We start from the raw sequence: 18,550 nt of genomic DNA, 5'->3' as shown, positions 1-18,550 counted from the left end.
TGCAAGCTGAGCGCAGCAACAACTCACAGGCTTGGAAAATTATGTGGGCTTTACCTTTTACACTCCCGTTAACTCTGATTTTCATGAAGTAGGTGGTGTTGCTACAGCAACTGTCGTATCACATCATTTCTGCTGTCTCTGTCACAGAGATCATCTTATTTTATCTTAAACTCAGATATGCAGCTTTTCTTCTATTCTAAAGCACTCTATATTGCAGATATAAAAAATTACACAAAATACAGCTGTGACATATAAACGATATTTTTTTAAAATGTAGCAAAGCTTACAGAACATTTTTATTTGTTCTCCTTTTATCAATGTAGAAGGAATAAAGAAAATGGCACTGACCAGATTTATAGTGCTCCAGTTTCAGAAATAAATTAAGAGCTGGTCTCATGATAAAGATGCTTTGTTCCACCTTTAATGTGTTTTTCCTACAGAAGCTAACTCAGTGTTCTGGTGCATCTCACCAGAAGTAACTCATCTATTCACAGGTGAAAACATCTTGCTTCCTCATGCCCAGGCCATTTATGTACACACATTCCACACAATTCACACCCAGCTTAGACGATGCTGCCTATCCACCGCACACAACATGCTGTTCAACTCATGTACCTCACCCGCTTAACCTGCAGCTTAGAAGAAGCACCTACCGAAGCAGAAGCCTCAACCCATCTTCACCTGTTTCAGGAGGTTCGTTCTAGCTGCTAGGGATGAGGTGACCACCTGGCTTTGCAGCTCCCTTGCTCGGTAACCTGAGAAATCTGCTCTACCTCCTCTGCCTCCATTTTGCTGCCTGGATAAGGTCTTTGAGGACTCACTGCACAAGCAAAACCTCAACAAAATCCTGACGATGGAAAGGCTCCATTAAATTTTAGTTATTAACATGCATTCCAACTCGTGCACTCACAGATCCTCCTTTACAAAAATAAAAAAAACAATGTGGAACAATAGTAAATATTCAGTTACACCCTCAGGCTGCTCAGGAAATGAAAGCAAGCCCTATCTACAGTCAAAGGTTACTGCACAGACCACTCAGCTGCTAGCACAGCTGAGACCACCAGATCAAGCTCTGCCACAGCCTAAGCTGGTGAGCATTTATACCTGCTTCTTGGCAAGTCACTTTCAAAACGATCAGCACAATTCACCAAATTACACTTCACTTCTACCAGACAGGTCCTGGGCAGATGGAAATGTGCCTGCGGGGATCTAACCTGTGGGCAAGAACTGCATCTTGTGTACCTGGTTAAAGGCTGTGCACACAATTAAGATACAAAACGGCCTTTCAGTTCTTTCAATTACCTCACAAGCTTCATTTCAGTGCCCCAGTACTTGACAGCTATTCTTCAGCTCAGTTTCCTAGAGAAATGAGTTTTGTGCAATAGAGCTATGCACATGTCTGTCTAGCCTCCTTCCAACAACTTCTGAAACCGTTGGCCAATTTCAAACAAATTTGGCAGACAGATATCCACATGTACTACTAACAAGCTTTGTGAAAACAACGTAAATGAAAGAAGCTCTTAACTCCCTGGCTGAAGGAAGACTGCAGGTGCCTCATTACACATCAGAAAACCCATGGAGATTTTGCTGCTCACGGAAATAATTTGTTGGGCAGGTAGTAGGAAGGAAAAAAGAAAAGTATTCACCAAGTTATTATTCGTTATGGCAGTCAGGAAAGTCACTTAATCCTCTTGTTCTCTACTGGAACTGAGAATATCTTTTCGCCTTATCTGACCCACTCATTTACTATTTTCAGTAATCACAAGCAAAATTATTTGACAACTGCACTGTCACTTGACAATCTCTCTGAATTCCACACAGACACATCTGGTATTGATAGCCATTAAAACAGTCATGCACATGCCCTGTCTTAAAAAATCAATGTAGAAGACAATCAGATGTGGACAACTCAGCTGTCTGGTATCATCTGAGCATTTATTTACTCTTATACTATGTAGTGAAAACCAAAGCTCTACTAGAAAGAGCTTTTTTATATTATCCACAGCACTTATTACACAAGCAATTTAAGTCTTCCAACCAAGACACAGCAGGAGTGTTTGGGAATCAACAAATTTGCTCTGGCAGCAATGAAACATTCATTACTGGGTTTGGAGTAGGGAGGGGTTTGGTTGGAGGGAGGATTTTTTTTTTTTTTTTTTTTTAAGATTTTGTTAAAATGCAAGACAAAAAAGCTAGGTGAGGGATGCTGGGTAGGACTCGTAGCTCAGAATCAGAGTGCTCTAGATTTATGCTGGAAACTGCATATATCAACCCACTTGAGGGATGCAAATACTGTGTTAGTGTCTAAGATCAGAGGTCCATTCTAACCCTTTTCTTTCTTACTCTCACTGCTGTGATTTCAATGTTACGAACATCCACAATTACCAAAGCTTGGGGAAGAATGGGTTAAACTTAGCAAAGGAAAAACAAGCAAGAGAAACACCTTTCCTCTTTCTGCTTAACTGGATAATTGGTTAGCAGGAACCTGCTTGATGAGTTACAGCATCTCCTAGAGATCAAGCAATGCTGCTTCTGAACTGTATAAACATCTTTAAGCCAACCAACAGGGTACCCCTCACTAAGGTCGTTTTTTTGACAACTAAAATTTCCAGAAGGCAATGAAGCAGTTTGTATACCAAAGATCCATCCAAACCTGGTAAGAGCAGGGAACTGAACGATTTTAAGCAAAATATTTTATAGATGTCACGTACATAAAACTGTCTTATGGTCAGAATAAATAAAGTGATTAAAAAAACATGTTTAAGTGAATGACAAAAGACTAAATCATTCTACTGCAGCAGGGCAAGCATAACAGTTCAAATGAAAAAATACCAGGTTCTGCCCCAGTAATTTAAGGGGCTAAGAAAATTCTAGTCCTGACGGTTCATGTGACAAATCAAAGGGCTTCACTAGATCTGTACAATCCTCTGGGCTTATTACTTGATGCCATTTATCTATAATGCAAAGATTTTACTCAAGTAATTAGTGATTTTGAGTCCAGCTGGCTAAAAAGAAAGTACATAAGGGTTGAGTTTCACATAGGGATTATCTTGTCCTGTATCAGATGTGTGCGGAGGCACGTGAGGGTAAAAAAAAAAAAAAAAAAAAAAAGAAAAAAAAAGAGAGAGAGAGAGAGAAATCCTGATAATATATAAGTTCAAACCAGTCACAACTGTACAACTGCATAATCACCAAAGCAGCACCTACAGCAATCAGTGCAAAATACTGGAAGAGATCTACTTAGCACTGTCCATATTATTGTCTTCATTTCTATTTATTCACCTTGATGTTTCAATTAACTAAAGACTGCAGCTGATAAATAGACATTTATACATGCTGAGTTTTAACATCAAGAACCAAGCTCTCCCCTCCTGAAGCTCTGCCAGCGGACATCAGCCAAAAATTGCACCACAGGAGCCTTTTTTTTCTCCCAGGTTCTCTTCCCTCTGACGATGCCGGCAAGACTAAAAGGCAGCAACTGTAAATTTATATCCAAAAGAACAAAGTACCAATTTGGGAAAAAGTATTTCAGCTTTTGCCAGTATTGATCTGCTTAGAGACAGCTCAAAGCGTCTGATAAAGTCACCATAAAACCAGACTGCCAGGCTCAGTACTGTCCATGTAAAACACACCAACCAATCCACACACACTTCAAGAGGGATGTCCCTTCATAAAGTAAGAAGAACTGCTCCTCAAACCCTACTGCTTGTGATCATGTTTTGTACACCCTCCCCAAGTGCTACATCTTTTTGTACTATTTTTTCATAGAAGGGTGCCCTCAGAGATGTTGGGGTTTCAAACCCAGAGCCAACTTTCCAAAACACGCTGTATTTTGAAAAGCCCATTTTGTTTCACAGAGAAATAAATGAGTTTGCATCATAAAGCCTTTATCCCCACAAAACCAAAGTCTCCCATACAGTTTAAAAATCAAATCCAGCTTTATTTTCCTGCATGAGTCAGGCTCCATGCAAACAGCTTCAGAGGAAGGCAGACTTGGGGTGGAGAATAGAACTGAAGAAAGAAATCCAGAGAGGGATACTTGTTCTTCTAACAGCACACTCCTGTTTTCCCCAAGACATCTGCTAATATTTTCATTTTAAAACTAGAGGAAAGCCACCCCCTTCCCCCCAAAAAACAAGTTTTAAGTATTATAAAGACACACAAGGACACACTTTATTATTTCAACAATTATTGCTATTTTCAGAGCTCCGGCACAGCTACTTCCTTCCATAATTGGACTTCAATCAAACCCCAGTGAAGCTTTTGATCTTGGAAAGAGTAACAACATAGCTCTGTTATCGGCACATAGGGGGCAAAGAGTAGGACATCCAGAATTTTTCAATAAAAGAAAGTTAATTGCTTTGACTTGTATTTATCAAAGGTCATGGCTACACGTTCTGAGTGCACATACATAACGGTGCACACTGAGAAATCTTGTATTGACTGGCCAAAGTAAGTGTTGGGATTATACTATGTGTGCATTAAAAAAAAAAAAAAAAAAAGAAGAAAAAAAGCAGCAAAACAATGCTAGATTACTATCCAAATATACCCCAGTGGATGTCCTGCCAAATAGCAAATATGTGGCTGTAAGCTCCAAACTGAAATAAAAGCTTGGCCAGAAGCCCAGAGCTTCACTGTATTTTGCTCAGCTAGCCATAGTCTGGCAGAACAGAGTGAACACATTCTCAGACACGTGACAGAGCAGCCCATCGGGCCAAGCTGATTTCCTTGTGTTGGTTAAATGTGATCTTCAGACTGTACACACCAGTGGCTTTGGGAAAACGTGAGAAAGTGGGAAACAACAAGCCATGGGCTATAAACTGAAGGGCAGCAAAAAAAATTACTTAAGGAGTCTGCTCAAATGCTAGTGTTGCCAGTGTTGTATTTTAATGAGGTGTTAAGTGGGCTTGTAGGGCTGAGCACATTTGGCAAGGGTGCTGAGCACCGGCATTCACTTGGATTTGGATAGAAGTGACACCCCAGCAGCTCTTTCAAGGATGCAGACCCTTTTTTAAAGGACCTATATGATAAATTCTTCATCATATAGGATAATAAGATCTTCCCATCAGTGGTTCAAAAATGCAAAACGCTGAATAACTTTGAATTCCATACTCATGAGAATCAAAGGTATGTAGGCCTCTCAGGATGTGAACCAATACAGGAAGGGTGTCAATCTGATGGTGGTATACATCCCCTATGGTTCAGATTTTGCTGACAAAACTTAAATAGCTACCAAGCAGCACTACTGAACACCGAGAAACATTCATGAAGTGAGCCAGAACTTGGCTGAAGGATTCAATCCAAATACCAGGATAAAAGTTGCCCTGATGATAAGGTATATTTTGATAGTAGTAATTGTAACGTTTTTAAGTAACTGACTTAGAGACAAACAGCATCCAAGATGCACGTGATTCATGAGAGCATGTTACGTGTGGAAGCAGAAAGAAAAGCCTCCAAACGCCAAGACCTCCACAAGTATATCCCTGCTACAGATAAGAGCAACTCGAATGAAACAGTCATGACAGTACATAAGTGAGATTTGTTTACTTTCCAACAGAAATAAATTGACAACCTAGACATGTGCAGCAGCTGGTGAAATCAGACACACACATGACAATTACACCTCCAGTTCTTTCCTTCTATTTGGTTAATGATTTCTTTTCACATGTTCAGAACAGCTTGCAGACAAAAACTACCACAATTTTCAACAATTACTTCAACCATGTCGCACTGAGAAAATTGAACAGATATGAGAGTTTGGAAAAGTGTTTCTTCAAGCTGGTGATGAGTCCAGTCCAAGAGAAAGACTAGCTTTTCAGAGAGCAGCCACAGATGTCAGGTCTGGGGGTCTGGACAATCCATGCCCTGATTTTTTAAGTGCCAAGATACCAACAGCTAAGGTGTTTCAAACAGACACCCAAACCACAGCTGTCCAAGATTTTAACTGAAAGCTTGTGGTTTAACCTCCTCAAAAAGGAGATATGCTGGTTAACTTCAAATATGCTGCACTCTTTCCTAGTTTTCCCATTTAAGTACACAGTTGAGTGATGCAGGTGTTCACAAGGTCAACTTCCTCCTCCAATTTACTCAATTTGTGTGGTGCTCAAAAAAATGCCTCAATCACCAGACTCCTACCACCTCAGAAAATCCTTCATCTAACGAGGCAAAAAACAACCAGGTTTGCTATGTGAATTAGAATTAGAGTAAGGCATTGTAACAACATACAGCTAAGGAACATGGCACAATCTTGATTACCTGGCTTATTAACCTTATCTGTTATGCTCTTCTCTTCCAAGGGAAATAATCTTCACTACAGGGAGGAGATTTAACTCCTCATTTTTCCACGTATATGTACTGATACAGAGGGCATGCCCCTAGACAGGGTGACAAAAGCCATGCTATGGGCAGTCCCTTGTGACTAACCTGCCCGGGTAGCTGTGATTCCTGGAGAAGTCTGGCAATCAAGAGTGGGAATTAAACAACAGTGCCCCACGGTATTTGTACTTTTAGTCACCACAGTCTGCACACTCTTTACTGGTCTTCAGAGCAGCGACCACGCAGCTCAACAGGGCTCTTAATTCCTGCCACCCTTCTCTAGCTGCCTGGTCGCAGTCAGTCATTACTCCACCCTCACTGTGCAGTAAGCAAAGAGAACTGGGCTACTCCATGGGGCTAGCCCAGCATATAAAATGGATACACCAAATTCAATTATCTCAGAACGCATGTGAAACAAAAAAACCACTGAGCAAATACATATTGCTGTGAAAATTTTACTTGGACATCCATGTGCCGCTGTGGTGTGCTTCAAACAACGAGCTCAGCACTTATGGTTATTTCTAATCTGTATCTGATTTTTAACCCTCCAAAAATTAAGCTCAAGGAAATGTCTTAGTTTAAAAAAAGAAAGGGGGGGGGGGGGGGCGGCAGAGAAATTTTGCAACATTTCCCAGTAAACTTTCTCCAACTTAACCCTGAGAAAGGAGGAAGAAACTCTAGTGTCTTTTCAGAGTTGTTTTTTTTTTAAAAAAAAAAAAAACAAGAGACACTTCATATAGTGCATGCCACTGCCAGACCAAACAGGCTTTCAGGGCTCAGATAGTTTACCTTACCACAAAGGGTATCAAAATGTGTTGACGCTGTGCTGGAAACAATGTCAGAACGTAGAGAGGTTCAAACAAATTTGCAAATACCCGAACAATTATGTGTGTTCAGGGGTAGAGGGAATGGGACGCTAAGGGAGCTGGGGAGTCCACCCAGCAGCGCTGCATTATACTGTGAGCGTGTTGTGTCATTACAGCTTTATTCCGACACACCCATATTTTACAGCACACAATGTACTGTACCATTCACAATGCCAAGAAACTCAACATATCTAATCTGGCAGAAAAACAAAGTCCTATCAGGTTAATCCAATTCTTAAATTGCACAACTTTGAAAAGCCAATAGGAAAACAAATCTTCCCCTAGCTTGTGCTCCCCCTAGTCCTCCTCTCAACACACAATACCCTGCCACGACCTGCTTTTCCTCTTTGATCCCTCAACACTTTTAGCCCACTCTCACTCTCCCCCATTTCTCATTCACTGCTAACCTACCTCCACCCCAGCCCCCTGTGGCAGAGTGGAAAGTTCTGCTGATTAGCGCAAGCCGTGAAAGGCAGCTTTGTGTGCAGCGTCCTGGCCAAAGCACGCTGTGAAGAATGAATGGCAAGACACATATACAAGGTCACTTGGACACCTGCCCGCATGTGATACTGCAATAATTGTGATAACAGGCCTCAAATGTGAAGCTGGCTGACTGCAAGGTGGTTTCAAACAAGGCAGCGGAGCTGGGGTGCTTCTGCTGCTCAAGAGGAGCAAGATACAGCATTGCAATTGTGTAAAAATTCAGAAAGTTTTCTGGTAAAATAACCGTGCTCTACTTTGGAGAGGTCCAAGATCATCCCATTGCCTGGCTTCAGCACTTTCAAGAGCTTGCCTAGAGACTTTACAGTTGGTTTTGTAACTCCTTAAATGAAACCTTGGAGTCTCATATAATCAGAAGACTCCAGGAGACAAGGAAATTCAAAGGAAAAATAATGGTGGAAAAAAGTTTATGATACTATCCCCCCCCTCCTCCCAACACACTAAACCAATTAAACCTGGTTCCTTGCAGATTAATTTCTGAAAATGAATTGACATCTCGTAGTGTCTGAAAGGGTGTCAGCTTTCCCAGAAGCATTTCACACAGATCAGGCATTTTAAAGGTCCTATGTAAATTCGCTGATGTAGAAAACGCACATTTGCATTACAGCTTATCCTGCTCAGTTGCATATTCCCACCCTATCCACTCATCTACTTTCATGAAATTTTAGGAATGCAATCGTTCTTTCAGAATCACAACTTTCTTGCCACATTTGGTTAAAATCAGCCAATATATTCAAAAACCATGAAGCAGGAACACACCAGAGACCTACAATGACTGCATATGGTTTGTTTTCATAGGAAACGAGGTAAAAGAAAATACCCTAATACTCATCTATCACGGAGAGCAACAGAGCTGCAAGAGTTACAGGCATGAAATGGCCAAATGCCCCACGCTGCAACGAGGGGCCGCAGCTGCAGGGATTACAGACGTCAGTAACATCTATATTTCCACTATGCAGCACAAAGGAAGAGGGAACAGTGGCATATCTGATTGCTGCAGGGTCCTTCAAATTAAGTCAGTTTAACCCTCTCTGTTTTGATGAGGAACAGAATTTATTTTTGAGTGCTTAGTTCCTACTTACTAAGCATTAGAAGCTAAGCATGCAGCTGTTTTTTAAGCTGACTTCTTGCTGGAGTAGGACTCATTTCCAAATGTTGAAATGGTGCGTTTATAAAATGACCAAGCTGTTTTAACTCACCTTCGCTGTTTCAATGCAGCCCTCTTGCTTTGAGATTGTGTTTTATATTCTGCAGCCTTGAGTAATGTACTCTTCCACAAGAAGGTTTAGTGCTATTATTTCCGTAACCTCACTGTGCTCAAAATATTAATTGCTCTGTCAAACAGTTCTGCAGGAGTATTTTGTGTTTAGAAGTTTCATATTATTGTTCCTTCTGTTTTTCAAAATGCAATCTACAGTTTCCTTCCTCACATCCTTAGAATCTCAAATTATAAGCAGTTACTAATGGGACTGCATTTAATTTCTGGTTTGAGTGCTTTCATCTGCATCATGATTGCCAAGTTACCAGGTCACCTCAAATGTAGCAATGTCCACATACAAGAATTAACAGGGAGCCTTACATGTAGAAGTAAAGATCCAACCATTACCACACAAAGTAATGGATCTTGCTACAGACAGAACCCTGTTCATTCATTTGTTTATTAAATTCAGGAGTACCAACCAGTTCTGTAATGAATTACTTAATCTTTGACCTATTGTCCACAGCCATGTTCCAGAACAAAGAATTTATAGCAAGCTGAGCTCCCTAAGGCTAACTGGGAAAGAACACACTTTTTTCCCCCCAAACCATTCTCCTTCCTCAACACATCTTTGCCAAACTATGTATTTTCACCTCTCTGCTTAAACACCTACATATCTAAGGATGACGTTTTGTTACAGATGAGTTACTGTTATATTCACTCTAGCTTCTGCTTGTAGTAAATACATGGTAATACATTGATCTGCAGCTCCTGTCAAGTCTTGTTTCAGTAATAATCTAGATTTGCATTCCAGTTAATAAGGACCTGAGTTTTCTAGGTCCCTAATCAATCTGGATTTTTTATTTCCCCCTACAAACAGCCATACACCAAAGCACAAGCAAGGAGCTTCAAAATCCTCAATGCCTGTTTTCATTAAATGGCAAATATGAACAAGAGAATAATACAAGTAAGATGAAAAGCTAAAGCAGTTTCTCTCAAAGTTGAGCGAAGAACCCTGAAGCAAGAGCATGCCACATCAGAGAAGCTAAACCATGGTGCTGGGTGGTACACAATGAAAATCTGGGCCAAATTTAGCCCTGGCAAAATTTAGTTCAGAGAATGGGGCAGGGAAGCATAACTGTACAAGTTTCAAGCATGTCAGAAATGCGAGAGGTTGAACAATAACTTGTATTCATTTAAAACTTGATGGATAGCACCTCACTTATGCAAAGCTGAAGCGCTATGAAGAGCTCCAGGAGAAAAGAGAAAGAGAAAAGAAGAAAGAAAACGGAAAAAAAAAAAAAAATGTTGCAACACACACTGCCTTACGTACCTGTGTTAGCTTGTTAGCTTTCCCCACATTAGCTTCAAAGCTCTCAGGACCAAATTCAGCTTTGTAATAAATACAGTTTCTTTAATGCCATTTCTTCATTAAAAAAAAAGGTGATAGAAGCTACAAAATCTGTCATGCAATCATTTTGACACAACCTTGCATTTTACAGTTTCTATACTGACTCATTATGTATAAGTTACTCCATTAAACGCAGTAGATTTGAGGTTTAAGTAAATGTTTTTTTCAGAGCTTTTATTATCTACTTAACATAGAAGAGATCAAACTACAGTTTTTCTTGAATATCACTTAGCTGAAATACTCTTTTCTAATCATCGGTCTTCTGTGAAACGCAGACAAAATATGGGAAATATACATTTGTTATGAAAGAGACTTCAAAAAAGGTAAAACTTATGATCATGTTTCTGTGATATAAACACTAAATAGCTCCATAGCATACTGCCAGCCAACCATGCTTCTGATTTCACGATGCTCTAAAGTCTTCTTTACCAATGTTGAATATGTCCTTTCATCCTGAGAAAACTCCACTGGAGCAGAGAGCTGCTGCCCCTCTTAAAAAAAATATAATAATCCAGAAAGATGAATGACAAGAGAGTGAATGGTGACATTTTGCTGCTCCACCTAGGAGCTGATGGAGAGCAGTCAACAAGCTGCTGGCCTGCTGAGAAATACTGAAATCAGTAAGACCACATGAGGAGTAAAGTACTCATTGCTTAGATTAATTGGGCAGAATCTGGCCACTGCTAGCTCCCACAATTGCCAATCTGCTGTCATATAAATATGTAGAGATTGAACAATTTAATGTGTTGCCTAGCAGCTTCATCTAATCAGATAATATCAATGTCTTCTTTGTATACATCTCCCGATGAGGTCTTCTCTCTTAACTGTAACACATTGTTTTATAAAAGACTTCAGGGTATACTTGCTTCTTGAAAAAAAAATACATCAAATCACTGCACTAGAGAATCATTCAATCACTTTCCAATGCACTGAGTTGGGAAACAAGGCTCCAAGAGAGACACTGTGCTTTTTCTAGATAATTGCAACAAGTTCAACACTCAGACATCCTTGAAACATCTAAGGAGACAAACACCCCTACTTGTTCCCTCTGCGTATCCTCCTCCTAGCACTGGATAGCCCTGACTTGCCTAAGTAGCTCTGTGTGGAAAGCACTATTCCCAAGTCAGGCCAGGTGTATTTTAAAAGTATAGCATAAAACCCAAGATGTTTCATGCTGTTTACTGTTTGAACTCTGAATTAACTTCAAGTTCCTTCATGCAGTCAAGCAATTATTTAACCAATAATCAACATTTAACAGTGAATATTAAAATTAGATCTCCTGAAGGAGACACAGTGTTCTTGCTTCTAGCATTAACAAGGCTTCTGTGTTCAGCACTTTTTCCCCGTTATCATGTGACAGGCTATTTTTAATATTTGCCTGAATGTATTTTGCATCTCCTTTTGATCCAGAAAGGAGTCGTGCGACTTGTCTGCATATTGCATTTTCCTTGCCATGGCAGTCCAGAGCAAAGCTTCTCCGTTTCACTGCAATTTCAGCATCGGCTGGTAATGGCAGAAGCAAACAGCCGTGTGTGCGTGCCTGCAGCTCTAGCAAAAGCCATGCTGAGCCCGCTGCACAGGGGACTGCCACGTGCCTGAAGCACATGGTCATGCAGGCAACAGCCATCCAGAGCCTCACGTGAGAGTCAATGTGAAGAGCAGCTCTCGGTACCAGCCTGCCTGACGGTTTAGCTGGTCATTCCCATGTTGTCACATGGGAGACCAAAGGCCAGGAAATTCCCAGCTCCTCTTGGTGCTGGAGGTAGAATCCTTCGACTCCAAAAGAGGGGGCTCACACTGTGGCTTATGCACACCTAGTAACGGCTTGTAAACAATGATTAAAGCTTAGGAGCAGATTCCAGGTACAAGCTGGCTGCTGGGAATGCTGCCTTTCACACTACAAAGGCTGTGCTGGAAGAGGAGGTCACGTTAAGAAACACAAGGGAAGGAAGACTGCAATAAAGGGAGTGTTGCACACACACCCTTTTGTGGGCTGCCCCGTTCACCAAGTCATCCCCAGTATGCACTTGAGAGGCTGCATGGAGCAAGAACAAACCTCTCCCAATTGCTGCTGCGCTTGTCGCAAACATGAATTAAAAGAAAATGCCAAAAACCACCCAATCATGCCTAGTGTCAATCATTACAGTTCAGTGTCTATGGAAGAAGTCGAAGGTAATGGATACTGTGCTCTAGATGAAATATCTCAGCTGAATAAATAAAGCATGGCATTTAATAAAATCCTTGTGTTCTTGAGGGGGTAGGGTGGAGTAAGTACACTTCATATGGAAACAATTTTCAGCTTTTTGATTAACATACCCCTAGACTTGCAGATACTGCATAGAGGTGCATTTCTGCAGCAGATTACAGAACTTGTTTTGCCTTTTTTTATTTTTTTCTCCTTAAATAATCTTTGGCTGATCCTTTGCAAGTAGTTTAATGCATCCAGGCAACACAAACTGAAAACTAGTGTCACAGAACGCAAAGAACGAGGGAGTTTCTCAAAGCCCCGACAGCCCTGTACTCCTTCAGGAGCAAAGCAGTAACAATACATGGGTTATCACTGTGTCAGCAGCATCCGCACGACACAGCCCTACATCCAAGGCTTTGGTAGCAAACAGAAAACTCTGATCTAAACCACAAAATCCCAAACACCTTCTAATTAGGGCCTTCCACCAGACGTAGCTGATGCTTCTGAACTCTAATTCACTCCGTTCAAACCCTTTACAGTAGCTGCCCCATTCACCCAAATAAGGCCGACACAGGGAAAAGAGCCAGGTAAAAGTAACCACCAACCAGTTACCAGCAAAACGTGAACCTCCCTTTACATACAAACAGCTACAATTACTCCAAATTTCCTTAAAAGACTCCACAGTTAAATGGAGATTTACATTCCACCAAAAAAACTAGCAAAAGACAACACAAGGTGAGTAACAGATGAAGAACCACAAAACAGTGTCTGAAGTAACAAAATTAAAGGTTAGCTTCATAAAACCTGTTTTCAACCAATTAACCAGCATCCAATATAGAGACTGAAAAGCAGTTTTAAATGCGTCTACACATTACAATGAATGGTGGTCTGCAATGCTAAAAATACATTAAAATACCATTTTTTATTAACAAAATTGGTACTGTGAAAGAGAAATAAATCGCATTCCAGTCTTGCAACAGCCATTATCCTGTGTCCCTCCTCTTCAAAAGAAAACGCAGTATTTGCTATAGGTACATTTTCTGAACAGATTTATGGGAAAGTAGATGCTTGCTTTATTCTTTGCTATAGTCCAGAGAACAGGGACAAACTAGTGAGCCTAAACATTTTTCCATCAACCAGACAGTCTGAGCTGGAAATACTGAATTAAGTTAAATTTATAAGAAACCTTTTTGTTCTTATTTTTTTTACCTTTAAAAAAAAAAAGTCAACAGTGAGGATTTTTGTAATGTCATGCTTACAGTCAGGATCAGCTCAGCTTTGCTGAGCCTGGCGACACTTATCAGTGAATGCCAACACAGATTTCAAGATCTCTTCCAGAGAGGGTATAAAATACATATTTGGGCAATACCATTAGCTTCTGAAGTCAGATAAGGCATGTATTTCAACACATGTGCAAAACAATCTTTTTATGCCACTCTTCTATAAACCCTCTACATCCAAGACACACCATCTATGTACACGAGTCACATGCGGTGTTCCACGTGCACATGTACATCCTCCCTGATACAGAGTACACGCAGGTATAGGAGTTCTGACCAACTGCACGTGATACACTGATGCTAAACACTGCAGAGCCACTTAAAGTAGGGATGTAAGCAGTACAGGGTTTGACCCCTCTTTCAGCCCAAGTCCACACACTCAAACAGGCTTCCATTGTAAGACAAAATTCAGAGGACACAACAATGAAACATTTTTAGAAGAATTACCACCACTTTAAAGATTCAGTTTTCCTAAAAAAAGTAAGATCACATGGAAATATTTTTTATTGAAATTGTATACACTATACTATTTGTTCTTGGGTTTATTACAACAATACAAATCACAAAGCCATGCATACTGGAATAGTAGCTAACACCAAATAAAAAACCCTTTCTTCATATGACAGTTTAAAAAAAAATGTATTTTAAAAGTCTTAAGATACATTAACCAAAAGGCTCCATTATAATGATTTTAATATTTACTTTCAGACTAAATTCTGTATTTGAAAGCAGCACATTTGCCTTGGCACTTCTTATGACAACCTAAAATGATCATTTTTACTTCTACTAAAAATTTGGTTTTTAAAATATATACTGTCTTACATTAAAACTTTCTTAAATGCTAAACTCTAAGATAATCTTATCTTCAGAACAGCTTCTCTAAGAAAGATTTTTACATGGCAGCACACAAAAATTTCAACAACCTGATGATAAACCAGACTACTGTCAATTAAGTCATAGTGCCTATTTGTGAGGGGAGGGGGAATACTGATTTAAGAAATTGAATGAGCTCCCTTTTTAAAAAAAAAACACACTAAACAGAACACACATTTAACAAGCAAATTACATTATTCTTAAGGCAAGATGACACAGGGAAAAGATACCTGCAACTTTAGATGTTTTAACCTACCCCAACAGGCATAACTTCTTTTACAACAGTAAAGCATGCAGAGTCTCTAATGAGAAAAGTTTGTAACCCTGAGCTGCAAACAGCTCAGGAAAAACTCAAAAAAAAAAAATCAATGAGTTGAAAAGTCAGGCAGGCAGCTGATTACAAATAAAATCTGACAGGTGATCATTAAAAGCCTGGCTTATAACCAGCCTCCTCTGAAAAAAAGAATGGGGCCAGATTATCTGCTTTTAATTTTATGTGTGCATATGCGACAGAAAAGGGTGTAGCATATATGCACTATTTTTAAAAACTGGCTCAGAAAAAGCAAGGGATTTTTATATTCTGCTCTTGCCATCTGCAAATATACTTTAACTTTGGAAATCCTTACAAGTTATTGGTTAACTATGAAACGCCTTGAAACTGAAATACAAAACAAAGTAAAATCCACCTACATAAAGTAAATTAAATTGACTAAATACACACCTCTGACACGGGGACACAAGGAGTCTGTTGACAGGTTTGGGGTGTTTTGGGGGGTATTTTATTTCTTTTTAACAAGAAAGGAATGTTGCAGACTTGTAAGACATCTATTTCACCCTCCTCCACAACTTTTGTCCTTCTATTTATTTATTTTGCCTCCTTATCAGATGATTCTGACAATAACTTCGCACGCTGAGCGTGGCAAATGATCAAACAGAAGGGAGAGGAGTGGTTTCCTGCTGCCAAGAGCACACTTTGCTCTTGCAAACCTTGTATGAGCAGAAGAGCACAATAAATAAGTCACCCTTGGTCTTTAAAAAAAAAAAAAAAAAGGCTAAGCTCCAAGTTTTCCAAACTTCAATGTTGACGCTATTCCACTGACCATGATCTCAGCCATGCCTGTGTCATGCCAGAGCTGCTACTCTGGACTCATACTAGTGGCTCTAAAGGGATGATTTCAGGTGCTAATAAACTAATGCAAGGCTTCCACTGACATTAAATGGGTTTGAATCATGCATTAAAATCAGAACTTGAACTCCAAGATACTTTATCTGCCTACAGCTTAAGGTGAGTGCAGATGCAAGTTACCAACTAGAGTTACACTCAGTTCATGCAGACATAAACACGATTAAAATGCAGCTCCAAAATTCCACTCCTGCCCCACACACTATAGAAAAATTTACTTTGCTCAATAAAGAGAAAGATTATGGCCAAAATGTCAAACAGAAAGCACTGTCTTTAAGTTTTAGCTTCAGAATAATTGACCACTTCTGTGTTCTCACATCAAACGCTGGCGTTTTCTCTTCTACCTGTTCATTTAACACCATGGCATCTATGCATTCCTACTACTCCATTTGCGGTCTTTCTACTTGCCAATAGCTAGGCTACCAAGAAAGAAAGATAGGCAGGTTTCCTTGGAATTCCCACAGCTTCCTTGCATAATTTAAACCAAAATGCCAGTGGAGCAACTTAACAATAACCAGAGCTATTATTTTCATTTTTTGGAGTGCGAGTGACTTGAATCATATTGGAGCTCTCTAAGCTGCTTGTCAACCATACAGGGAGAATAACGATTTACACTAGGGAGAAAGGCTCATGCCAAAATCCGTAAGAAGTTCTTAGGGCTGATTTACCTGGTCTGACCGGGCTCTGCATGCAGTTCTGTGACACCATGCTTGGATGGACTGAAGTAGAAGCCCTGCTGCTGAGGTCCATGACAGAAGGTGATGCTGAGGTAGCTTGCTGGAGACCTGACTGGTGTGGGCTATGCTCGTGCTGGTTTGGGCTGGGTGGAATGCCATTTTCTGAGAGGAATTCTTCCAGGTCCATGTATTCCAACTGGAAAGTGTCTCCATCATATGGCAGTGTCTTGTCCCATAATGTTGGGCCCAAGAAAGCTGACTGAGGGACTGTGGTACTGGTGCTGTCATCATCTAACTTCTTCTCTTTGTCTTTTTCTTTACCGAATGCTTAAACAAAACACATAATAAAGATGTAAGAGCTCAGTAATTAAAAATATTGGCTAGTACCACTTTCATTATTTCTGCTGCACTGTCAGTTTTAAGAAACAAGTACTCCCTCCACATAATTAACTCCTTAGATTCACTCTATTTAATAAAGAATTGAAGGGTCATGCCAACCAAGCACCTCTGCTGGATCTAACTGTGTTTTTGAGATTTTCCTCTATTTTTAGTTAACAATCCCACTACATGCATGGCTTTAAGCGTCAGTTTCAATAAATACTCACTTTTAAGTCTGCTGAATACTTAAGTTAAAGCAAACTGGAAGCTGTTGCTGTATTCTGTTGAAAAGGAACAGCCTTAACCTAAAATCCCTGTAATTTATTATCCTGTCATACTTCTAAATTAAGGTCTCAGTCTTGCTAATCCTTACACAAGGAAAATAGTCCTCAAATTCAGTGCTTCTTAACATGTACTAACTTAAAACAGCAGTGAAGCCTGGCAGAATATGCACTGTGATGTGCAAAGCCAAGGAACAAGTCAAAGGCGGAAGGAAAGCAAAAGTTAAAATGATGCCTCCTACTCATTCCCCCAACATTCCGTACACCTTTTTGATGGGCAGCACCCGATTTCTCTACAAGATTTGCAAGACTGTATGCCTTCGTAACTACCACGCCTTCGTAACATTTTCTTTTTAACCACTGGCAGCAACCCCACCGAACTGCTAAGAGTGGCTTTGCAATGAAATTCGGGAAGCTGAGGGTACAAACCGCCTTGGCTCTACAAAACCCTTCACAGATTTCTGCTTTGAACGCGCATTTGAGTCACTCGAAATCCCAGGTGCGATCGCACCCGCACTGCCTCAGCTTTCCCGAAAAGTTGCAAGTTCCCGGGCCCGGAGCGCCCTGCAGCCGCGGGGTAGCCCGGCGGGGGCCGGGGGCGCACGGAGCCGCGGGCCGCCCCGGGGAGGCTGCGGCGGGACCCGGGCGCGGCCGGGGGGTGGGGTGGGTGGGGAATGGCGGGCCGTGCCGCCCCCCCGCCGCTTCGCCTGAGGTAAATCGCGCCCTTTAATTTATTTTTCCAGGCGGCCGGAGCCGGTGGCTCCGCAGCGATGGAAAAACCGAGCGCCTTCCGTTAGGTCAGGCCGGCTGCGGCCATCGCTCGCCGCCTAACGTCCCCGAAATCATCCCATTACTTAATCGCCGCGGGGAGAAAGTGGGGAGCGAGGCAGCGGCCCCTGAGGTAGCGGCAGGAAGGGGGCTGCCATTTCGGGGCGCCTGCCCTCGGGGACCCGGGGTGCGGAGGGGTGCGAGGGGGCCCGCAAGCGCCCGGAGGGGCAGAGCCGGCCCCGGGGGGCCGGGGGAGCGCGGGCTGCCCGGGGAAGCCTCACCGTCTTCGTGAGCGAGCGGCAGCTTGAGCGGGTTTTCCAGTAGGGACTTCAGCACCCCGTAGGTGGGAGGTAGGAAGGTGGGGTTCAGCGGGAGCGGCCGCGACATGATGGGCTTTGCCTCGGGGCAGCTGCGCGGCAGCGGTTCCTTCCCCTTCCTTTCGCGGGCGCCGCTACAGAGCGCGGTGAGACGGGCGCCGGGCCGAGCCGAGCCGCGCTGGCGAGGGGCGCCCGAGGGCCGCCGGAGCAGGGGCGCGGGAAAGGCCGCTCCGCCGCGCAGCTCCGCCGCCGCCGCTGCCCGCGCCGCTCCCGCCGCCCGCTCTGCGCCGCGCGCCCCGGCCGCGCGCCCATGT

General features: G+C 41.8%; 1 protein-coding gene across 2 annotated transcripts in view; it reads right to left on the bottom strand.

The window, feature by feature from the left end:
- The window catches only part of HLF (HLF transcription factor, PAR bZIP family member), a 35,441-nt gene extending 16,891 nt beyond the window's left edge, over positions 1 to 18,550 (bottom strand). Inside the window, exons 1-2 of one of the 2 annotated variants that reach the window (XM_055726128.1) lie at positions 18,201 to 18,550; positions 16,484 to 16,819 (exon numbers count right to left, since the gene is read on the bottom strand). In XM_055726128.1, coding sequence (XP_055582103.1) covers positions 16,484 to 16,819; positions 18,201 to 18,306 — 442 coding nt within the window. In that variant the 5' untranslated portion in view covers positions 18,307 to 18,550. The remainder of the gene's footprint in view (positions 1 to 16,483; positions 16,820 to 18,200) is intronic. The other variant, XM_055726136.1, reaches the window with a different exon arrangement.

This window comes from Falco cherrug, chromosome 1 (assembly GCF_023634085.1).
Source record: "Falco cherrug isolate bFalChe1 chromosome 1, bFalChe1.pri, whole genome shotgun sequence".
Taxonomy (NCBI): Eukaryota; Metazoa; Chordata; class Aves; order Falconiformes; family Falconidae; genus Falco; species Falco cherrug.
The sequence above is the reverse complement of the archived record's forward strand: the minus strand, read 5'-3'. Positions and strand labels throughout refer to the sequence as shown.